The following is a 25,573-nucleotide window of genomic DNA, read 5'->3' as shown; positions in this document are numbered from 1 at the left end:
CTGACGACTGCCTCTTGGTCTAATTATAGGTTTCTCATTAGCACGATCAAGTGTTCTGGTATTCCCATTCTTCTCAGAGTCAGCCAGTTTGTTATGATCCACACACATTTCTTTTTATTTTTTTAATTCTTTTTTGTGCATGTGGGTACCATCAAATCGGATATGACTGGTACAGAAGGAGATTGCCCTCCTTCTCCAGGATAGCATCTGGTGGATTTGAATTGTGTACCTCTGAGACTATAATGCAGCTTCTTTCCACTAGGACACCAGAGCTCTCGAAAAGAAGATATTTCTATAAAAATGAAATGGAGCTGCTATGGAAGGCTAGAGAAAACAATGAGTCACTTTCAAAAATGCTGTTGCATTCGATTAGGCAAGATAAAAGTCCAAAACGCTGCATCTATGACTGGAATTTGTAATAAATGCATTAAAAGTGTGGTTTATTCCAGGAAAGAAAGGAAACTCAAAAATTCTTGGTATGCTTTCAAAATCCTAGTTAATAAATACAAAATTAAAAGTTTATATTCACCGTGTAGAATTAACAGCATTTGGGGAAATCTGCCATTTTTCATAAAGACACACCAATACAATCTGACAGGACCCATGATGAAATAGTTTCATTCCAAATAAATGCAGCTAGTCTATGTCCTTGAATTCAAATGCTCACAATACAATTCCACAATATCTGGGTTGAATAGAAATACTTTTAATACTTAAAATGTTTCATATGTGGAAAGAGTTAAGAGCATTACAGTAATCAGAAATCAAAACCACTGCCATCAAAGTCAGCTCTGACTCACAGTGACCCTCCATGGAATTTGCAAGTCGTAAAGCTCCCCAATCAACACTCTAGGCACCAGCAGTCAGGAAATCAAATGACAAATTGTATTGGAAAATCTGCTATAAGGCTCCTTTCCAGAATGCTCAAGAGCGTCAACGTAGAGACTAAAGTACACCTGATCCAGGCCAGGCCATAAAATGACCAAAGATAACACATTGATGCCTCTGAGTTGTGGTGCTGGAGGAGAGTCTTGAACATACTATGAACTGCCAGGAGAATAAACATGGCTGTCCTGGAGAAAGTGAAAACCGGGTGCTCCTTGGAGGCAAATTTTTGAAGCTCTGTCTCACATACTTTGGGCATACTGCCGGGGGGAGGGGCAGTCCTTGGAGAGGGACATCATGTTTGGAAGGCTGAAAGGACAGACAAGAGATAGGAAGACTCTGGATGAAATGGATTCGGTAACTGGGGCAATGGGGGTAGGTGTATCAGAGTCAGTGAGACTGGCTCAGCACAGAGCAGGGTTCAGAGCTATTGTACAAACAGCTGCTATGAGTTGCAGATGACTCGATGGCACATAGCTACATAATGATTAGATAAAATAACATAATCAAAAGCAACTAAAATTGTACCTAGAACAAGCAGATACTCAGCAAAGATTCACACTATCTTCCAAGACATGAATGATACTCATTCCCAACCGATGCAAAACCTAAACTCACTGTCAAGTCAGAAGATATCCTCCAGTGAGTTTTCAGGAGGCTGTAAATTAAACAAAAGTAAATTACCCATATTTCTCCCTTGGGGAAGATGGTGGATTTCAATCAATCACCACAGGGGCACTACATTTGGGCTTGCAGTACAACTCCCTACAGACTATTCCACTAGAGCTCCTTTTGAAAAAATCTTGTATTCTAGATGGCCTAGTGGCAAGAAGCTGTGCTGCAATCCTGAAGGCACAGTTCAAATATACCAGCTACTCCAAGGGAGAAAGATGGGCAACCTCCTCCCATGCAATTAACTGTTTCTAAAAACCCACCAGAGGGTCAGCTACGGGTTGGTTCCAATTCAAAGGTACACAACTACAACAACAAGGTAATGATAAAATTGTTGTCATATCTGATTATGAGGAAACCAGAGAGTAAAAGATTAGACACTAGAAGAAAGATACTTTTTTTGTTTTTGTGGGGTTTTTTTAAAATTTTTTATTATTTTGTGTGCGTGTACCGTCAAATCAGATCTGACTGGTACAGGAGGATATTGCGCCTCCTTCTCCGGCAGAGCATCTGGTGGATTCAAACCGTGTTCCTCTGGGATTGCAGTGCAGCTTCTTGCCACTAGGCCACCAGAGCTCCCCTGTTTTTGTGGTTTTTTTTAAAGGCCTTCCCTCCATATAAGTAAGAAGTCTGTCCCTTGGGGATGTACCTTTCTAATGAATCTATCATTACAAAAAAAAAAGTTTACGATGCTTCCAGAAAGGAAGATGTAACACAGGTCACAAGTGGACACCATTACTTCATTTACAAAAAGAGAAAAGATTTCATCACACTTGGTGTTCCAAACCACCACTCTATGTCAACAAAGGAAGTGGTATCACACACAAGACAAAGATGTCCAGGAGGCAGAGTAAGGACTCAGCACTGTTGTCTCTCATCCTGCTCACCTTTTAAGATTTTCTGTGCAACTCTAAGGTATGTATACGCCTAAGGGAGTAGGGAGACAGAAATAGCATCTCAAATATCCAAGAAGTCAAGACGCAGAAAAGCCAAGACTATGTCCATAAAGTACATTGGACACCTTTAATGACATCGCCACCAAAAGGATATTCTGGGGTAAAATTGGGAAAAAAGATTTAGGAAATGTGAATTTCAGTCACAGCAAATCAGAAGAATTGGAAATAAAATTATCTTCAACATGCATACTAAACTAAATGCATTAAATCAGCTAATAAAAAATACAAGGAGGAAATTTTTCATGATCATCGCTGTGAGCCACCGAGTGGGAACTGACGCACAAATGACCCTCACAGTGGGTTTTCAAGGCAATAAATCACAGTGGAAGAGACTGCCCATCCTTTTCCTGCTGAGCCACTGGTGGATTCGAAGCCTGTGCCTTTGGGATGGCAGGGCAGTTTCTTACCACCAGGACTCAGAGTTCCCTCTACTATAAAGATACAGAAACTTTTCATGACATAAAAGCAGAAACAATCTACATTAATATTAGAAAGCATTGTTGGCAGATGACGAAAACTTTTCCAAGCTATATTTAACAAGAGAAATTTCACATATGTCACACAATTATCTGACTCCAGTATTCTTCCATTCCATTTGCATACTACTGCCAAACTACCCTTTGTTAAATAACACTTTGATCAGTCAATCATCCACCCCCGTCTCTACAATCACTCCCCACTGCTGACTTCAAACTGAAAGTTTGAGCTGCAAATCAGAGAGGGAGCTACTGGCAAGGTGACAGGGAGGACAGTATGCAGCAAGCAGGATTAAACGGAAGACAATCCAGTAAATGGTGACCTGGGCTCTCCAGCCCTGTCCAGTCCAAGCCAAATAGCTGGAACCCTCATTCCCTCTCCAGTTTCTGATCCCTGGATTCTGACACTAGCCTGAGAAACCTATGATTCATTCTTTTCATAATTATGACAAAACTCTACCAGAATTACTGACATGACTCAGAAAGTTTTTGTTTTGTTCGTTAAGACTGTGTGAAAATTAGTAACTAAAACAAATGTACACTGTAAATACTGGGCTACTACCAATTCATGGTGACCCCATGTGATATAACTTCTGTTTTAATGCCTATAAAAAGTCTGCCAGATACTCAGCTGCTAGTCAAAAGGTGGGAGGCTTGAACTCAAGAATCACATCGTTAGAATGTTAATCTAACAATGGAACAATCGCCTTTTATAAAGGTTTTCACCCTAGGAAACCCTGAGGCGGTTCTACCCTGTTCTATACGCTTGTTATGAATCAGAATCAACCCAGTGATAGTGAATGTTCTTCTCTTTTTTGTTTTGGCTTATTTTTAATTAAAAAAAATCTGGAAGGTGTGTATCACAGTTAATTCTTAGTGGAATCTTAGTTGTTCTTTACTCAGTATTTTTCTGTATTGCTTTTGAGATTTTACAACAAGCACGCATCTCTGGCATCTGAAGTATCCACAACAGGTAAATTCAAAAACAAAATGAAGTGGTTCAAAAACAGAATGATAGTGGTTGTCAGAGAGCTGTGGAGGAGATATAATGGGACCAATGGCTAAAAGGTACAGGATTTCTTTATGGAAAGAACTGAGGACAGTGCATGAAACATAAGAAATTCTCTACTAAGGGTTAATTTTTTTTTTTTACCCCCTAACTCCAGGCCTGGAGAAAGGTACAGGCTAAAAGCACTCAAACCAACTCTAGGAGTAGAAACTGGCACAAGCTTCCACAGGGAAAATGTAGCAATATATTGTACTTTTAATTAACTCTACCCTTTAACCTCACAGTTGTATTTCTAGGAAATTGTGAGAGCGACAGAGAACTCTACCTATGGACTAGAGGGTTAATGTCAACATTTTTTTTTAATAGCAAAGTGGGGAAAATGTAACTGTCTATTTATTTGGGATTAATTAATTCATGGAGAAAATACTATGCAGTCCTTAATATAAGGGGCAGAAACATTTGTGGTTACCTAAGTTACAAATGTTCATCTCTACTGGCAAAACCTAGACCTAGACCAAGAAGCTGTTGTGTAAACAGAGCAAGGAACCATTACATGGTTTAAAATTTACGAAGGGAGTGTGTCACGGCTGTCTTCTTTCTCATACTTTTTCAATCTGCTTGCTGAGCAGATTATTTGAGAAGCTGGATGCTATATTAGAGGAAGATGAATGAACAACCTGTGTTATACAGATGACACAATCTTGAAACTGAGGAAGATTCAGTATGGATTGCATTTCAATGTCAAGAAAACAAAAATTCTTACCACTGTACCAAAAGGCAACATAATGACAAATGGAGACGAATGAACTTGTCCATGATTTCATCTTACTTAGATCCATAATCAACACCCTTGGTACCAGCAGTCAGGAACCTCTCCAAATTACTGAGGGGCAATTAATGATGTCAGTCATTTTGAGGACCAAGAATTCACCTGGTTCAGGTCACGATCTTTGCAATCACTTGTTAGGCATCTAGAGCTGTACAATGAATAAGGATGACAGAAGATCTGAGGCCTTTGAGCTGTGGTGTTGGAGAAGAGTACTTCATATCCAATAGACTGTCAAAAGAACAAACAAATATGTCTTGGAAAGTATAGCCAGAATGTTCCTTGGAGGCAAAGATGATAAAGCATCACCTCACACACTTCAGGCATGTTGCTAGAAGGACATGATGCTTAGAAAGGCAGAGGGTCAGCAAAGGAGAGGAAGACCATCAACCAGGCTGACTGACACAGTGACTGCCACAATGGGCTCTAGTGTGTCAAGAAGTGTAAGGTTGACACAGAATAGGACTATGGGTCGTACTCAACTCAACAGCACCTAACAGCAATTGGGGAAACAAAAATAAAGATATCAAAATGTCAGAGAAGAAAATAGTCTAGAGAGCTGGCAGCCTAAATGTACAACCACCTCATCCACCTTAAGACCAGAAGAACAAGCTGGTGCCCAGGTACCAACTGCCAACCATTCTGATCAGGGTCACAACCAACAGTCTCCGGCAGAGGAGAAAAATAACAGGGAACAGAACTCAAATTTTTTAAAAAGTCCAAATTTACAGATCCAGGTGAGGCTGTTCTTTACACCCTAAACCAAAAAAATTTTAGGCGAGAGGAAACACATTAGTATAAAAAAATTAAGGCTATTAGTACAATGCTCCATTAAAAAAAAATCTGTATGAAACCAAAAGGTTAACTAGATAAAGCCAAGATAAGACAATAAAGAGCAAAAAAACTAGAGCAGAAAAATCGGAGTGCAATTAAAGAGACTGTTGACTCAATGTGAGAAAAAGAACTAGTGTCACAGAACAATTTGTATGGAAATTGTCAAATGGGAACCTAATTTGCTGTGCAAACTTTCACTGCAAATATAATATTATTTTAAAAAGATAAATAAAACTTGCAAAGCTACAGAAAAAACACAAGTCTTTTTATGAAGTGAAAAATCATGTAGTATAGCTATAATCTCATTTTTGCATATGTATTTTGAGTCTTAAGTACATTCGATACACATCTTCCATCAAAACAAAAAATACGTAAAAATACAAATTTAACAACAAGAATACATGTTCTATTTCTATGTCTAACACAAAGTGGAACAGGAGGTAGCAAGACTCAGGAAGTCACTGGCAAAGAAAAAAATTCCAAAACAATGCACAAATTGGTGCTAGATAATTTGAATTACCTGCTTTTAAGAGAGAATGAACTTTAAAAGGACTTCTGAAAATTGGTGTTTTTGAACAAGTTCCAGACTTGGAGCTCCAATTATTTGATTATGTAATGATAAGATCTTAGCCAGCCACTAAAACACTCAAGTAAAAATGGCTGTAACAGTCCCTGAGGATCCTAAAGATTAAAGAAATTACAAGGAACACTGATATCAATAAAAGATACTTTTCTTCATTTGCTGAATCATTAAAACCGAAATGTCAAAAGAGTTTTTTATAACTTGAAACTCCAAAGTTTAATTAAATAAAAATAAAGAATCATTTGTGGTCTGGACATAAAGGAACAACACAATAGTGGTAAGTACAAATATACATCTAAACATCTATCTTTAGAAAAAAGAATAAAAGGCAAGTAAATATATTTTAAGCAAAGGAAGGGAAGACAATGGGCTCAAGTATAAATAACAAAGTTGATGAGAATGGCAGAGGATGGGGCAGGGTTCATATCTGTTGTTCATTGGGTCACTGAGAAATCAAAGGGACAGCACATAACAGCAACAAATACATCTCAAGCCAGTGTTCATGAAGTTGAGACTATTTCCAAGAGAGATAAAAAAAAAAACTATGAAAATTAAACACAAGGTTGAACTAACTTGTGAACAACAGAAAATCTAGCTATACCCATTATAGGCTATAAACAAGAGCATTGATATGGCAATACTGGCAATTTAGATTCACTCACGAAACATTCAATGGGATAGCTGACAAGGCAAAATAAAATGCACATTAAAGATCCCAGAAGAGTTGACCTGGAATCCACAGCGACTCCAGTTAAAAGTGAAAACTATTATTAGGTAACAAATTAAATATTTTCTGGTATAAAATGAAATCATCTCAGCAAGAGCATTAGGAGAAAACTCAGAAAAATTACAAACATCAAATATTCTTCCCAGCTTTCCACATTCCTTACATTTTCTTCATCAGGCAACTACTACTTTTATAAGAAGCATAAATAAATGGTATAGGGGCTTCCCCTCTCCAACCAAGAATACTTGTGCAAAATGAGAGAAATGGAGCTGTGTCTGAAATACCAACTAATATTTTTGAGGGTAAAACAATGTGTTAAGAACTTTAGAACCTGAAAAGATTTTGCAAAAAAATGAGGCAACTGAGACATGAAAAAAATGTGTAATATTTATTAAACGTAAATGGGTTTGTATACCAGCAAAAGATGAGCAATAAATTAAAACCCTAATAAATTAAATACACATACTAGTGAATTTCAAGATTTAAACATAGAATTTTCCAAGTGCATGAGGCAAAAAAGTATGCCAACCCACTAAATGCCTCATTTCTCCAGAGAGAACATAATAATGGAACTAATAATAGGAATAATGAAAGCCATTCTCTTAAAATAATGTTCTAGCAATATTTAAAAAAAGAGGAAAAGAGGTACAGAAGTAGAATTTATCAACGAGTGGAATTTATCTTTCAATAAAGCTTTAAAGAAATTAAACATTTAAATTCTATTCAGGAAACCACATAAATAAGGTAAAAGATCATAAATATGTACTTAGAACATGATTGGCTACAACAGAATTTCAAATTCTGATGGACTCCAGACTTCCTGGAGCCATGAAGGTTGTTGGATGAACTCCTGAGACCATCTTTAAACCTTCAACCAGTAATAGCCTCTGAAGTCTCTGTTCTTGAAAACAATGTATTCAAATTTTGTAAATAAACTGTATGAAATTAAAAAAAAAAAAACAAAAAACCAACCCAACCCAAACAGCCACACTCAAAAAACTCAGTGCTTTCAAGTCAGAATCTCCTCAAAGCTGACCCTCCCTTGAGTCTGGATCCTGTAAATCTCAGGGGAAAGGGCCCATTTCCCTCCGGAGGGGCAATCTGAGTTAGCAGTGCAACTCCCACAGACTATTCTGCCAGGGGGACGGAAAACCAAACAACAGGTTAGCTTAACCTGGAAAGTATGTCTGCCTTAAGCCAACAAGTTCTTTTTCTTTTATTGGTTTGCTAACTAAGTTCATATACTATGTGTTTCACACTATTCTTCATTCATACTGGGTTTCATACAATCATCCTCATGCATTATGCTTTATAAAATCAGTCACCAAATTGGACCTTGCCCATCATTACCCTGTTTTTTCACCCAGATCCTTCCCATTTCCTCCCCCCCTTCCACCCATCCAAATGTGCAATCTGTGGTTTCGTCCCCACCCATCTTCCCCTCTCCACTCCCACTTCTTCACCCCTTGGGTTCCCATACATGTTTACTAGTTATCCTTCTATTTTACAATAATAGTCTCATGCAGTATTTCCGACAAGTTCTTTTAAGATGTATTTAAATGGGATAAAACTGACAGTAGCAACTTAAAAGACAAGATGGGAGACCAAGAGGACAGTAAGTTTGCACTGATGAAGCCAAACAATTCAGAAAATGAGGATGAGAGTGGTTGCACAATAGAAAGTATAAGACTGGTGTCACTGAATTACACATATAAAAAACTGCTGAACTGGTCGAAGTGTATGTTTTGCTGCAAATATTATAGACAATCTCAGCAATAAAATGTAATTTTTAAATAAAAATCTTTAAAACGTGGAGAAATTGAAAATATTTATATACTGTTGGTTTGTACACATTGTCATCCAGCCAGAACCAACTCATAGCTGGCCCTCCAGTCGATTTTCAGGGGCTGTAAATTTCAGGGGCTCAATTTTCTCCCATGGAGCAGCTGATGGATTTGAGTCACCGGCCTTTGGGTTGGCAGCCCAATTCCTTACCACTGAAAAATGTTTTTCCAACCTCCTGTGCAATTTACTGTCTCTGAAAATCCACTAGAGGGTCAGCTATCAGTCCCAATTTGACAGTAAACAACAATCAAATGTTAAAACTTTTAAAGTCATGGTATAAAGCAGCAATGCCACTCCTAAGTTTCACACACTCAAGTAAAATTAAAGTACTACAGCTACACAAAATTTTTTTAAAAGAAAACGTTTCTTTTTTTTCTTTTTGTGTGTGTACCACTGAATCAGATCCGACTAGTACAGGAGGAGACTGCCCCTCTTTCTACAGTATATCATCTGGTGGATTCAAACTGCATGCCTCTGGGATTGCAGGGCAGCTTCTTACCACTAGGCCACCAGAGTAGCCTATGTACGAATGTCCAGAGCAGCTTAATTCATACCAGCCAAAAACTACAAATAACTCAAATGGACATCAACTGATAATGGAGAAAATGCGGTAAATCTCACATTTAAGAATATTATTGTTCATAAAAAAGGATGAGGTACTGATTTATGCTACAACATGAATAAACCTTGAAAGCATTTTTCCAGAATGCTTAATTGTCTATGTTGAAATGGTACACAGACCAAGCAGCAATCATCTGAATAGAAAAGTGGATACTACAAGGAAGCTCTGATGGCTTAGTGTTAAGGAGTTACACTGTCAGCCCAAACGCACACAGTTTGAATCCAACAGCGGCTCCACTGGAACAGCTAAAATGGGCAATCTTTCAAGGGCAATTTACTGCTGCCTCTGAAAATCCATTGGAGGGTCAGCTATGAGTTGTTTCCAACTCAATGGTACATGACAATAACAACAAACAAGGTTTAAAACAAACAAACAAACAAAAAAATATAAGGGTTGAACTCCTTGACCATACCTAGTCAATCTGTATGCTAAGCAAATAACCCAAGAAACTAAAGAACAATGTGGAACTAGGATTGGAGGAAAACTCAAAAACAATCTGTAATATGAAGATATTTCCAGAAATTGCAGAGGAACTGAAGTATTAAACCTTTCAATTGGTATAGATCATACCTCAAAATAAAACAAAATCTTCACAACTAGACCAGTAGGCAACAACTTGATAAAAGAAGAAGAGACTGAAGTTGTCAACGATTTAATTTTACTTGGATTCACCATCAAAGATCCACAGAAGCAGCAGTTAGCAAGTTAGGACTTAAACAGGGCGAATTTGCCGGCTGTTGCTGTTCTATGCTGCTGAGTCAAGTACGACTCACAGCGACACTATGAACAACAGATCTGAACCCTGTCCTACCCTTTGCCATCCTCATCATCTCTGACATACTTGAGCCCATTGCTGCAGTTACTGTGTTAATTCATCTCACCGAGGGTCTTCCTCTCTTTTGCCAATCCTCCAACTTTGCAAGCATGATGTCCCTTTTTAAGGAATAATCTCTCCTACCAACAAATTTAAAGTATGTAAGACGAAGTTTCACTACCTTTTACTGTTGGGAGCACTTGGGTAGCACATTTCCCAAGACATACTTGTTTGTTCCTTAGACAGACCATAGGATATTCAGTACTATTCTCCAACACACTGGGAGGGACTTCTTTAAAGCACTAATGACTAAGACTAAGACTAAGGTTGATCAAAGACAAAGTATTCACAATTATAAGACAATTGCTTCACACGCATATGAAAATTAGACAATGAGTAAGGAAAACTCAAGAATTAATGTCTTTGAATTGTGGCATCTGTTAAAAGGACTGATAGTATAATCAAAGCATAAACTTGTCTTAGAAGAAGTGCAGCCATACCCAGAGTGTTCCTTAGAAGAATGTTCTTATTGTGTGCCATCAAGTCAGAATGACCTCTCCCAGTGGGCTTTCAAAGGCAGTAAAACACACAGGAGGAGACTGTATTTCTCCGGCAAAGCAGCTGGTGGATTCGAAGAGCCTCTGCAACAGCAGGGCAGATCTCAAATATTTGGGGTATGCTGTGAGGAAGGTTCAGTCCTTGGAAATCATGCTAAGGAGAGTAGAGGCTCAGCAAAGAAAAGGAAGGCCCACAAGAAGATGAACTGACAAAATTACTACAATAATGGGGTTAAAGCACAGCGGAGACGTGTGATTATAGCACAGGGTCAGGCAAGATTTCACTGTACTGTATGAGTTGTTAAGGGTCAGAGTCAACTCAATGGCATCTAACAACACCTACAAGAAAAGTCCCGAATAGGCAGATAGTTATTAGACAGAGGTTGCCTCTAGGGCTGGAGACAGGAGGTATGGATCAGGGAGTGACTGTCAATGAGTAAATCTCCATCCCAGATTGTTGTTGTTTTTATGTGCTATTGAGTCGCTTGCAACTCATAGCCACCAAAGTAAAACCAGCTCTGAACCTTGCTCTATCTTGAGCCAATTTCATTGTCTTTGACACACCTACTTCCATTACCCCAGTAACTGAGCCAATCCATCTCATCCAAGCTTTTCCTCTCTTGCACTCTCTCCACCCTTCCAAGCATGATGTCCTTCTTCAAGGACTGGTCCCACCTGGCTACATGCCAAAAGTGTGTAGATAGGGCCTCAAAATCATTGCCTCCAAGGAACTGCTTGGTTTCGCCCTCTCCAAGATAGACCTGTTTGTTAACTTAGCAGTCCATGATATAATCAACCCTCTTCTCCAGCTCCACAACTCAAAGGCATTGATTATTCTTGTGTGTGTGTGTGTGTGTGTACCGTCAAATAGGATCTGACTGGTACAGGAGGAGATTGTCCCTCCTTCCCTGGCAGAGCATCTGGTGGATTTGAACCGTGCGCCTCTGGGATTGCAGTGCAGCTTCTTGCCACTAGGCCACCAGAGCTCCCCTTGATTATTCTTTTATCATCTTTGTTCACTGTCCAGCTCTCTAATAATGCAAAGCAAATAATTGCAAAGGTCATGGCCTGGGTCAGGAGTACCTTAGTCTCTAGACAGACATCATGGTTCTTTAATATTCTAGAGAGGTCCCTGATAGCAGATTTTCCCAGTACAATTTTTCTTCTGATTTCCTGGCTGCTGGTACCAAGAGTGTTGACTGTGCAGCCAAGCAAGCAGAAATCGCAATCTCTTCTCCATCTGTCATGATGCTGCCAACTGTCTCAGTGGTGAGAATCTTCGTCTTCTTGATGTTGAGCATCAATCCATATTGAAGGCTGAAGTCCTTGACCTTCTGCAGCAAATGCCTCAAGTGCTCTTTTGTTGTGTTTCATCTGCATAACACAGGTTGTTGATGAGTCTTCCTCAAATCATAATGTAACATCCCTCCTCATAAAGGATGATCTGTTCCACATACAGACTGAAAACGTATGAAGATAGGGTGCATCCCTGACATAAACTTTTCCTGATTTTGAATTAGGCAGTGTTTCCTTGCTCTGTTCTGAGGACTGCTTCCTGGTCCAAGTATAGACACAATCAAGTGTTCTGGGATTCCCATTCTTCTCAAAGTCAGCCATAATTTGTGTGGTCATACAGTCAAATGTCTTTACATACATAGTCAAGGAAACACAGATAGACATTCCTCTGCTACTCTCTGCTTTCAGCTAAGATCCATCTAACATTGGCTATAATGCCCGTAGTGCCACAGGAACACCTAAACCCAGCCTGGATATCTAGCCTTTTTCTGTTGATGTGCTGTTCCAATCATTTTTGGGTCATTTTCAGCAGGATCTTGCTTGCATATGATATTGTTCAATAATGTCCACACACTGTCCATCCCAAATTACTGGGGTCTAAAAGTGTTCAGAAGTTGATTATAATGACAGTTGCAAAATCCTAAAATAAAATAAAAAAACACTGGACTGTAGTAAATGCAAAGAAAAACGATGAGGGGGGAGCAAGGAAGTAATACAAATCATGCGAAGTGTGCTGATGTGCCTCTGAAAGTAGAAAAGCTGGATTAAGGAATAAATACTAATGCTTAAAATCTAAAGGGCAAACACAAATGCAGAAAGGAGTGGGGAGGGGTAATTCCACTATTTTCTATAGTCACTGCAAGTCAGATTCTATTTAACAGCAATAGTTTTGTGGTTTGCTGGTTTGTTTTATTTGCTATAACTTTGAAGATCCTTTAAATTCACCAAATAACAAATAATGAACTATACTGAACATTTATGTCCAAATATAGGGACAAAAAGTAGAAGAGGAGGGGGAATCCCTATGAAAAATAAACCTCTATCTTTGTAATCAGAGGCTTCAATATTTCATTAACAGAATAAGACAAAATAAATCAACAAAGAATTAAAATTCAACATTTCCTCTTGGTCAGAGCAAACTTGGCAGAGAGAATAAACAAGGGGGAAAGGATAAAATACATCTATATATAGAAATGGAAAGAAAAAGAGAATGTGGTAAAAATCTCAAAAATTGTAGAATCTGGGTGTACTGTCCTTATAATTTTTCTCTGGGATAAAATAATTAAAAGTTTCAAATTATCAGTACTAAGGTATTTTTAAATAAAATTAACAGTAATATAATATGGAGACTGACAAATTAAGGAAATACTTTCTTTTCTGGAGTACAAGGATTGTTCGTTAAATAGGTGCTTATCCTGGGATTGAAAAATTAAAACTAAAACCCATTGCTGAAAAAAGGACAAAATAAAACCCACCTACTGCTATAAAGCTGATTCCAATTCACAAATACCCTGCAGAACAGAGTGGTCTCCAGGCTATAAATCTTCACAGAAAGACTGCTTCACCTTTTTCCCATGGAGCAGCTAGTGCTTTCAAACTAGGCTTCAGTTATTCAAACTGATCTTTCAGTTAACAGCCTCAATGCTTAACCTATTATGTCGCCAGTTAAATCAAATACCTAGAGATTTTACGTAACACATTCTTAGGTCATATCCAAGTGTATGTCCTTTATAACAATGACTAGAAGAATGTTATCATATAGTCCTATAATGTAAAGGGGGAAAAAAATAATGATCTGTTACCAACAGAAAATTTAGAAACAGGAATGTTGAAAAAGGGGAAATGGAAACATTAACAAAGGAGCTCTAGTGATATAGCAGGTAAGGAGTTGTACTTCCAATCCAAAGGCATGCAGATGAATACAGGTGTTCCATAGGAGAAAAATGAAAAACCTCCTCTTGTGCAATTTATAGCCTCTGAAAACTCACTATAGGGTCATCTGAATCTAAGAGTTTCAAGGAAAACTATAATCACAAGCTAGGTTGGCTTCAAGTATGAGGTAGAAGGTGAATTAAACAAAAAGGGTTGAGGGAGAAAAGAATAAACTGGAGGTTGTCAGGCATCATACAGAAGGGAAAGAAGGTACATGAGTGTGACTCTCCTCCAGATTTGGCTCTCCATCCTAAATTAAAAGCATCGAAATTCACTCCACCATCCAAAACAGAGATGAAGGCAGGAAAGATCAAACAAACACGCTGAGCAGGCGTCCAGCTGAGGAGTTCCAAGTCCCTCTAGACAGAGCTGGCTGACATGTGCCATGCAGAAACAAGAGCACAATGGTGGCAGAATGTTGCCATATCCTCCAGTTTAGAAAGAAGACAGAATTCCAGCTTTGTGGATAAAATCTCCATGTTTTTATAACCATCCATGTGTTTTGTTTTGTTTAAAATTTTTTTAGTTATTTTATTATTTTTGTGTGCGTGTACCGTCAAATCAGATCTGTCTGGTACAGGAGGAGATTGTCCCTCCTTACCCAGCAGAGCATCTGGTGGATTCAAACCGTTCGCCTCTGGGATTGTAGTTGCAGCTCCTTGCCACTAGGCCACCAGAGCTCCCCCTCCATGTGTTTTTTTAACTCTGCAGGGCCAAAGAGCTCTTGACTCTCCTGATCTTCCTGTTACCTTCTGTCACCATGCTCCCAATCTCTTTTCTTCTCCCTTCCATCTTCACAAATGCCAGTTTTCCTTCTGAACCATGATTCACTCAAAGCCTCTAAAACTTCCCTCTCCCTAAAGAACAAACACCAAATGCTCAATTAGCTTTCAAGGCTTTCCATCAACACAGTCACACCTGTGTGCACCTTGTCTTTTCTCTGTGTGTGTTTGTCTCTCCTGCACCCCTCTCTCCTTCTCCTTGCCATTAAGTTGATTCCAACTCATAGCTGAAAACTCATGCAGCACATCTGTGGAAGAAAGGCCTGAGGAACTGTTTATATAAAGTTTATAGCTAAGGAAACCATACAGAGCATTTCTACTCTAAAACCCCTAAGGCAATCATCCTGACCCTCAGGAAATTGTACTGATTTTTCAATATACTCCCTTCATATTCTTACTCTTGTGGCTTATCTAGTGGAACTGTGACTAAGGCACTGGGCTGGTAACTGAAAGGTCAATGGTTTGAACCCACAGCTGCCACATAGGAGAAAGATGTAGCAGTCTGCTTCCATAAAGATGTACAGCCTTGGAAACCCTATGGGGCAGTTCTATGTATTAGCATTGACTTGGCAAAAACGGGCATGGTTTTTAGAAGGCTTGTATAAAATCACTCTTTCAACTTAGAATAAGGATGTGATGCATTGGGCAAACCTGTTATTAAGACCTCTTTAAAGTGATAAAGCTCAAGGAGGTCAAAAGGAGGTGAAAGTTGAACAATGAATGAGGAAGACCAAGAACTGATGCCTTGGAATTGTGGTGCTGACAAAGAGTCCTCCATAGACTATGGACTGCTAAAAGAACACACACATCTCTGTCTTGGAGGAAGTGTAACCAGGATATTCCTTAGTAGCAGATGACGAAACTCTCACATATTTTAGACAGACTGTCAAGAGGCAACAGTTCTTGGAGAAAAAAAAAACAAACCATGCTTGGAAAAGTTGAGGGTCAGAGGAAGAGAGGAAGACTTCCAACAACAAGGCCTGCCACATGACTTCTATAACCATGGGCTTGAACATGACAGAGACTGTGACCAAGGCACAGGAGGTTCTGATCTGTTGTTCACAGAATCGCTGTGAGTTGTAGTCAACTGGATGGCACCCAATAAGAACAGCTTAGGATGCCTGCCCCAATTCCCTTTTGTTTCCAAGTTTATTCAGTTATTAACACATTCCACAAATAGGTACTCAGGCACCTAACTTTATGCCAGACACAGCAGCAAACAAAACAAGACAAAAATCTTTCATGGAACTCATACAAAAGGAGAAAGATGGAAGGTGAGATGCATATTAAGTCATATAGCAAAAGGCACTTAGGAGGAAAAAAAAAACAAAACCACAAGAAAACACCATCTGAGCAAGTGGAGAGGCAAAAGGGAGAGCAAGTGGAACAGGTTCTAACCTCAAGCATCAAGAAAGACTTGAAAGAGTTAAGGAGATAAACAAGGATGAGGTGTTTATCTGGAAAGTTCTCTGGCTAAAAGAACATCAATAACAGAGGATTCAGGCAGATGTGTGCCAGGTATTTCAAGTTGACCTTTTACTCCCTCTTTTATAAGCCCAGCTCTAGAGCCATTTACTCCATGAAAGAGTTTTTTATTTTCCAAGTCAGAATCACGCATTCCTTTTATGGTATATACCTACTTTTTAAAACATATTCAAAACTGAAAATTTCTAAATTTTCTAACTCAGATTAAGAAATAATTTTTAAAGCAATATATACACATTTACCATTTACCTTCAAGTTCACAGTTGTGTATTTCTTAATTAAACACCAAGACCTTTAGAGCACAGAGCTGATGTACAGTTCTCTACTTTCTTGGATAAACCACAGCCAAACTCAATGATCTAAAAGGTCTAGTTCCTTTTCCTTTAAAATAAAGGAATTGACCAAACACAATTCTTTCATTCAACCTCTTGATTTTATCATATTTCCAAGTCAAAAAACAAAACCCACTACTGAAGTGATTTAAGAGTTGCTTCTACACTATGTTTCCAAGGCTGTAAATCCCACAGGAGGAGACTGTCCACCTCTCTCCTCTGGAGCTGCTGGTGGCTCTGAACAGGCAGAGGCACCACCGTTAGGGAAGCATCTCCCTACGGCCGACACCATCAGAGCTCCCTTATCTTTCCAAACCATTTCATGAAAACCAATATTTGCAACAGTTCATCAGTCTGAGTAATACTTATTAAATTATAAATACAAGTACTGCTAATATAAACAAGTTTGAGAACAAACACCAGTGACTTTTGTAAACAATTCCAATGGTGCACAGACAAACCACAGCTAACCTACCAGCTGGAGCATCCGTGTGCAGGGAATGGGTCCATATGCTTAACCAAAAGGACGTCAAAATCAAACCCAGCAAAGGATCTGACTAGACATCTTTGCAAACAAGATATACAAATGGCCAATGAGTATACTGAAAGATGCTCAACATCACTATCATTAGAGAAATGCAAATTAAAACCACAAAGTAACACAAATTCTTACTAGGAATGGCAATCATCAAGCAGACTTTAACAACTGTTAGCACACACATTGGCACAACTCTCATAAATTGTTGGTGGAAATGTAAAATGGTATCGCCACTTCAGAAAAACAGTTTGGCAGTTCCCAAGAATGTTAAACAATGTGTCCATATGACATAGTAATTCAATTCCACTACTGTGGTTCAAACCCACCAACCATTTAGCAGGAGAAAGACGGGCAATCAACTCCTGAGTGATTTACTGCCTCTGAAAACCGGCTGGAACGCTAGCTATATGTCAGTCTCCACTCAAAGGAACACAACAACTAGCTATATACCAAAGCAAAATTTAAAAAAAAAGCCTGTACATGAATGTCCCTAAGAGTATTTATTTATAGTAGCCCGAAAGTGGCAACATCTCAAATGCCCATCAACTGATGAACAGATAAACAAGATGTGGCATATACATAAAATATTGTTATAAAAATGAATGAACTTCTGATATAAGCTATAAAATGAATGAACCTCAAAAACATTATTTTAAGTCAAAGGGGGGAAAAAACGTCATTGCTGCTGCTCAGTAGAATCCAACTATAACAATCTGGTCCATGGATTTTCTTGGCTCCATAGGATTTTCTCAGAGCTCTAGTGGCAAAAAGCTGCACCGTAATCCCAAAGGCGCGCAGTTCAAATGCACCAGCTGCTTCAGAGGAGAAGGATGGGCAATATCTTCCCATGTCATTAACTACCTCTGAAAACTCACAGAAGGGTCAGCTCTAACTTGATGTACATAACAACAACAAAATGGGATTTTCTTGGCTTTGAAAGGACCTCTTTGTTGGACCATAAAGTCTTAGAGGCTTGGGATGGCTCTGCCATATTATTTCCTATAAATCCACTGCCTCTGGGCCAATTCCAACTCAGAGTGACATTACCAAAAAAATGGCAATTAGAATTTATGAGTCATTCCAAGGGAGAAAGATGTACAGCCTCAAAAACTTGACAAATGGTCACCATGAGGTGGAAATGACTCAAGGGCAGTGGGCCTATATCCCATAACATTTACTCTGGAGGGATAGGCAGTAGAAGTTGTTTCTCTCTAGCTCTTCAACTCCACCAGCTACTAAGTGGGGTAAAAGATGAGCCATCCCCTCCTACATAATTTATAGTCTCAAAAACCCAATAGAAAGTCAGCTATGAATAAGTTCCTACTTGATGGCAATGGATTGAGTCTGCGTTCAAACAAGTGTTCAGTCAGATTATTAAATAAATGAATACCAACATCTCACTACCTAGGACCTAGAATTAAAGTATCTTAACAAAGATAGCTAATTCAAAAACTGATTTTTTTCCAAATCCTAAATTGCCAATTACATGGATGTTGCTGTTGTTGCTGCTATGTGCCACTGAGTCAAAACCAACCCATAGCTGTCCCTCCAGAAGGTTTTCAGAAGCTGTTAATCGCATGGAAAGAGACTACCCATCTTTCTCCCATGGAGCAGCTGGTAGATTTGAACAGCATGCCCAGGGAGCTCTGGCGACATAGTGTGAAGGAAGCTGCACTGGTAACCTAAAGGAGATGTATCTCTGCCAGTTCAACTCCACAAGCAACGCTTTGGGAGAAATCTCCTTTCTTGTGATTTACAGCATTGGAAAAATGACTGGACATGGTCAGTTCTGACTCCATACCGTTGAGCTAAGAGTTGAAGCTATCACTATCCAGCGAACCCACTTTCAACTCCCAAGATATTTATAGTCTAATTCACATTCTTCACTTTATTCTACCATCAAACTGTACTTTTTGGCCTTGCAACATATTTTTCTCTCACTTTAATATCCTTTCCTAGGACACAAACATCTTACATTCTTTGGCTCATTAGTTCTTGTCAAATGCCCTAGAGCCAAAAAGGACCACCGTCACATTAATTTTACAAATGAGAAAAAAGTGTCCAGTCTAAAGACATCTGGAATCCTAGACTCAAAATCCACCTTTACTCACATATATATCATTAGTTTCAAACTTTGTTTTTGTTGAGGAGGGTATTTTTTTGTTGTTGTTGTTTAAGTTGGATTTTACAAAAAGAAGTACAAATGGCATAAAAGCAATTTTTAAATAAAATAGAAGCATAAAGCCCAGAATGAATGACAATCTTAGAAGCAAGGCAACAACAAATACAAATAAAAGCTTGTTCAAAGGAAATGGAAAGAATCCAGGCAAAAAAGACAAGGGTAATGATGGGCAAGGTCCAATGGAGATTGATTTTATGAAACTTGATACTTGAGGATGATTGTACGAAAGAGTATGAATGAAAAAAATATGTGAAGCGCAATGTATACCAAACTTTGTAAGCAAACTAATTAAAAAAAAGGCTTGCTCATAATAAGATCTAAACAAAGAGACCACTACTCAGCATCAAGAGATGACAGGAACAAAGCAGAATCATTCAGGTTCATCTTGACTCTGCCTATGGTCATCAAGAAGCATGACCTTATAACTGCAACAGCTGCACACTCATCAAAAGGAGCTAACATTAAAGTGGCTCAACATAGTAACAGAACACAGAGCTAACTACCTACCAGATCCAAAGAACTCCTAGATCTGATTTATCAACTGCTAAGGCGTTTTTGACTGTGTGGATCATAACAAACTGTGGCTGACTCTGAGAAGAATGGGAATCCCAGAACACTTGATCGTGCTAATGAGAAACTTACACTTGGACCAAGAGGAATTCATCAGCACAAAGCAATGAAACACTGCATGGTTCAAAATTGGGAAGGGCGTACACCAGGGATGTGTCCTGTCTCCATACATTTACAACCTGTATGCAAAGCAGATTATCCAGGAGGCTGGGCTCTATGAGGAGAAATGCGGCATCAGGATTGGTGGAAGATCTCTCAAAATTTGCGATATGCAGATGACACAACCCTGCTTGCTGAAACTGAGGAGGACCTGAAGTGCTTGTTGCAGAGGGTCAAGGACTGCAGCCTCCAATATGGATTGAGGCTCAATGTCAAGAAGACAAAGATTCTCACCACTGGACCAATTGGCATCATCAGGATGGATGGTGAAGAGATTGAGATTGTTCACAGCTTTAGTTTGCTTGGCTCCACAGTCAACACTCTCAGCACCAGTATCCAGGAAATTAAAAGACATATTGCCATGGGGAAAGTCTGCTGTTAGGGACCTCTCCAAAGTAGTGAAGAACAATGGTGTCTCTCTGGAGACTAAGGTGCATCTGATACAGGCCATGGTCTTTGCTATCACTTGTTATGCATCAGAGAGTTGGACAATGACTAAGGGGGATAGGAGAATTGATGTGTTTGAGCTGTGGTGCTGGAGAAGAGTATTGAGAGTACCCATGGACTGTTAGGAAAACAGATTCAGCCTGGAAAGGGTCAAACCGGGCAGCTCCTTGGAGGCAATGATTCTGAGGCTTCATCTAACATACTTTGGACATGTTGTAAGGAGGGACCGGTCTTTGGAGAGGGACATCATGCTTGGTAGGGTGGAGGGACAGCGCAGGAGGGGAAGACCCTCTATGAGGTAGAATGATTCAGTGACTGGGGTAATCGGGATGAGACAGTGCTATTGGCCCAGGACAGAGCAGCGTTTAGGGCTGTTGTACAAAGGGTCGCTATGAGTCGCAAGCAACTCGACGGGACATAAAAACAACAAACAACAATCCAAGATATCCTGAAAAGATGCCAGAAGTCCAGGAAAAAAAAACCACACAAACTCCAAAACCCATTCATCTTAATGTAAGGGGGGGAAAAAAGACATGTAAATCTAAAAAATATCTATATGTAGATTTGTCATGTATCCCCTGAAAAATTATAGAATTGAACAGCTAACAAAGTTGTAAGGCCTACCAAAAAGAGAGTCATCATGGGTTCTGGAGACCTAGTGGGTAGAGAGTTGTACTGCCAACCCAGAGATGGGTAGTTTGAATCCACCAGCTGCTCTGAGGGAGAAAGATGAGCAGTCTCCCCCTGTAAAGATTGACACCCTCAGAAATTTAACAGAGAGTTACTCTAACTTAGAATTAACTAGACAGGAGTAGATCTTTGGATTGGCAGGTAGGGCGTAATGTCAGCCTGGTAACTGACAGGCCAGCATCTTGACCAGCCAGCTCTTCTTCAGGGGAAGGATGGGACTGTCCACTCTGTCCTCCAGGATCACTACAAATTCAGAGTGCACTCCACAGTCGTGGGGAGCGTGTGGTTTTAGAGGCTATTTGCTTTTTGATAGGATTACTAAAGTGGGGGGATGTTTCAGCCATACATGTAACCAACTCTAACAAGACCATCCGACAGAATCTTTTCATGATAGCTCATGGGGAAAAATGGGAAAATGCAGAAAAGCAAAAGCTGAAAAATCGGTTAAAGTGAACTAGAAAGATGCACAGCCAGTTGAACATCTGGTTGATTAATGTATCAGCATCGCCTTGGAAAGAAGTCTCCAGAGAAATATCACAGAGTTCCATCTTTTTTCCATGATCTAGACAATTTGTATTAATAAAGTCACAAAGCTGCTTCTTCACATTTACAAGTACGGCAGGCTAGACATGACCCACCTGACAGAATCAGGCTCAATAAAGGTTAAAAAAGGCTAACATGACAGCTGAAAACCAAAAATGAAAATCAACAAGGAGTCAAGGCCAGTATCTAAATTTTTTTAAATTCTAATAAAAATGGAACAAAGTTCCATTATGTGACATAAAAATCACTACAAAATTTAAAAAAAATTCTTTAAAAAAATCACTACAAAACCTATATCCAATCATCTCTCCAAGTTGAATTATTACACTTCCTTTATAAATCAATTTTCTGAAAATGTTTTCCACATTATAAATTTCCAGATCTTATTCCCTCATCTTAGAAACAATTAAATACCATTTAGTTAAAACTTAGATTTAGATCCAGTTACTCAACTATATCTAGAGTTAGAAAATTGTTTTATCTGAGTTCTTGATATCTTTTATCAGTGACAAACATATGAATTCCTTGATAAAAGTCTGAGCCATTATTATTAAAACCAAGATTCTGTTTTAAAAGAAGTTATAAGGAAAAAGAAAACAAATAAATTATCTGCCCAAAAATACACAGCAGCTTAGCAAGAACCAGGGTTCCTTGCTCAGTACCTTGCCCCTTATACCATTTGTATTGCTACTGGTAGCAGTAAAGAGTTGCACTGCCAAGCCAAAGGTATGAGGTTTGAATCCACCAGCATCTCCTTAGCAGAAAGTCAGGCAGTCTTCTCCCGTGAGATTTGCTGCCTCTGAAAACCCACTGGAGGGTCTGCTATGAGTTGGTTCTATGGTGTGTAACAACTATAATATTTCCTACACAGGAACTCTGTAACAGGTTGCAGTGCTAACTCAAGGATGCTGTTATCTGGTGGTTGGAATCCACAAGCAGCTCCCTGGGAGAAAAATGAGCTGTCTCCTCCCATCACAATTAACAGTTTAGGTAATGCAGTTTAGGATCAAACTATGATTCTGAATCAATTCAACAGGAGTGACTGAAAGAGAGTGACTTATCTTAAAACCTGTACTCTAAAAAAAAACCTGTACTCTGCACTAAAGATTTTAAAAGCATATACAGAAGGAAAATATAACTTTTCTGTAAACTTTTGTTAAAATCACAATTAAAATAAAAAATTTTATTTGAAAAAGCATATATAAATATATCTAACACTTCATCTGACTAGAGACAACTTAACAAAAAAATCACAGCACACTGTTCTTGTTGTCAAGTGCCATCAAGTCATAGACAACTCATAGCAATCCTATGAATAAAAGACCTGAACACTTGTGTAACTTTTATCATTTCTCCATGTTCATAGAGATTCCGGAAGTAGATGCCACTCCTGCTTCCAAGCTTCCACATCACATTAGCCCATAAAATATTCTGACATGGTATGATCAATTGTAAGTTTAACCACCAGTATTTATTATTTAAAAAAAAAGGCTGAAATACCTTTTTTGCCCATTTTTAGGTGGGATTTTATTAAAGCAGTATCTAAGATCCGATTTAATATTAGAAAAACAAAGTAAAAGTTACTACACGAATGGAAAGCTCTTAATGGATATGCTATTGTCTGTTGTGCTCTAAACCCCTCCCCTCTCATAAGATATACCATTATGCAAATTATCAAAAGATTTTAGGCCTACAAATCCAAACAGCAGACCAAAGGTTTTCTTCCCTTAGGGTGGCACGGTCTTATGCTAGGGCCATACAGCTCTCTGCTAAACAATGCCCCTTCAAGGGCCTGAAGGTACAAAGGTTGTCCAGGCAGCCAGCCAGTGGATTCCCCTGTGGCCTGGTAGACATCATCCCTTCCCCCATCCCTCTAGTTTAGAGAAGTGGAGAATTCAAATTCATAAAGCGCAAAGTTAGTACTGATGTGGCTTGTTGTTTCTAGTGTCTCATGAGCCAGTGAGCAAAGGATCCACCAACCCCAAGCCGACCTGGTGCCTGTCCTTGTCCCAAAGCCTGGATCCTCTGGGGATCCTTTCAGAAAGGAAGAGGGAACTTTGCAGCCCGGATGGCCTCCTCCCCAGTCTCGTCCATTAAAGCTCTCGCCAGCTCTTTGTTTCCAACAGCTGGGGGGGGGGGGGGGGCAGGCGGCTTTGCAGAGAGGGGAGAGGTCACTCCCTCTGAGCCAGTTGCGGCCAATCGCCAGATCTTCCAACAGGCACATTTTCTCAGAACTAGTTCCCTCTTCACATCACCTTAACAACCCAGGGTCAGCCCTTGTTTCCTACCCTGGGGTACTCTCTGGGGGCCCAATTACCTCTTTATACGCCCGAACCCCTAAAAGAAGTCCTGGTGGAGCAAGTGCTCCGCTGCTAACCGAAAGGGCCGCGGTTTGAATCCAGCAGCTGCTCCGCGGGAGAATGCTAAGGCAGTCCGCTTGGAAAGAGATTTTTCCGTCTACTGGTCTAGGAGGGTCGCCATCCGACCACAAAGGGTTGGGTTTAGTTTCTACCCAAGCGCTAACTCCAAAGACTTCTCCCAAGGCGACACAAATGGGGCTCACTTTAAGGTCTCACCTCGGCCCCTCAACACTTATCCGTGGGTGGCTTCCAGAGCCTGGGCCATCACCCATACACAACACACGAAAATAGAAAGTAACATTTTGGTCCAGATTCCCCGCTATAGTTCCTGAGTCAAGCCTAGTACCAGGGTCCCTCCACACTCCAGAGTCCCCGCCCTAGTCCCTGGGTCACGCCTGGGTCCCTCTAAGCTCCGGATTCCCTGCCATGAGCCCTGGGTCACGCTGGGGTCCCTCCACCTTCGAGGTTCCCCACCATAGTCCCGGGATCATGCCTAGTCCCTGGGTCCCTCCACGCTCCAGATTCTCTGCCATGGTCCCTGGGTCATGCCTAGTCCCGGGGTCATGCCTAGCTCCGGTGTCCCTCCATGCCACAGTCCCGGGGTTACGCTGGGGTCCCTCCACCCTCCAGGTTCCCCACCATAGTCCCGGGGTCATGCCTAGTCCCAGTGTCCCTCCACGCTCCAGATTCCCACCATGGTCTCCGGGTCACGCCTGCGTCGCTCCACGCTCTAGTGCTCAACTCTGAACCCTAAGGCCACATACACATACAAAGTCACGTACACGGCCGATCCCCTGGCGACCCTTTCCCTGTATCCCAATGGTCCCCTCCAAGATCCTAATGACCTAGAGCAGAAGCCCTCCCGCACATGGTCACTCCCTAGTCCTCCTGCTCGGAGCCCAGCACCTCCCGGTCTCCTGCCACGAGGCACGCACACAGGCACACACCCCGAAACAGCACCTGCGCTGCCCTCCCCGCCCCTGAGCCTGCACAACACAAACACGCGCTCCCGCGTGCACCCCGCCGGGGGCTCCGGCTGGCCGCCTGCGCCTCACCGGGTTCCCGCCTCGAACAGCCCACAACACGCTCGGGCTGCTCTCGCGCAGCCACTCGACACACGCGGAAGCACGCACGGCCACTCCCGTCGCCGAGCCGGCACCGCGCGCTCGCGCCCTGCCCTCCGCCCTCAGTCGCCCTATGGCCCCACCGTGGGAACCCGGCGGCGGCAGAGGGAGGGACCCGGGGACGGACTCGGGCCGCTCTTACCTGAGCAGTTGATGCTCTTGCCTTTGCCGCCGGGACAGTCCCCGCCGCCGCCGCCGCCCGGGGGCTGGTTGGACGCGCGGCTCCCGGGCAGGGAGAAGGCGAAGAGCAGCAGCACCGACGTGTAGCAGAAGGCGAGCGGGGGCGCGGCAGGCAGCCGGAGCGGCGCCTCAGCGGCCGCGGCGCCC

General features: G+C 40.7%; 1 protein-coding gene across 1 annotated transcript in view; it reads right to left on the bottom strand.

Annotated features, from left to right (window-relative positions):
• The window catches only part of TMEFF1 (transmembrane protein with EGF-like and two follistatin-like domains 1), a gene marked incomplete at its 5' end in the record, with an annotated part of 104,240 nt that extends 78,668 nt beyond the window's left edge, over positions 1-25,572 (bottom strand). Inside the window, one exon of the mRNA XM_006886973.1 lies at positions 25,389-25,572. Coding sequence (XP_006887035.1) covers positions 25,389-25,572 — 184 coding nt within the window. The remainder of the gene's footprint in view (positions 1-25,388) is intronic.
• Position 25,573: the final 1 nt, after the last annotated feature.

Source organism: Elephantulus edwardii, unplaced genomic scaffold (genome assembly GCF_000299155.1).
Source record: "Elephantulus edwardii isolate Elephantulus edwardi_28Jun2011 unplaced genomic scaffold, EleEdw1.0 scaffold00052, whole genome shotgun sequence".
Taxonomy (NCBI): Eukaryota; Metazoa; Chordata; class Mammalia; order Macroscelidea; family Macroscelididae; genus Elephantulus; species Elephantulus edwardii.
Note: the sequence above shows the minus strand (reverse complement) of the source record. Positions and strands in the feature narration are given on the sequence as shown.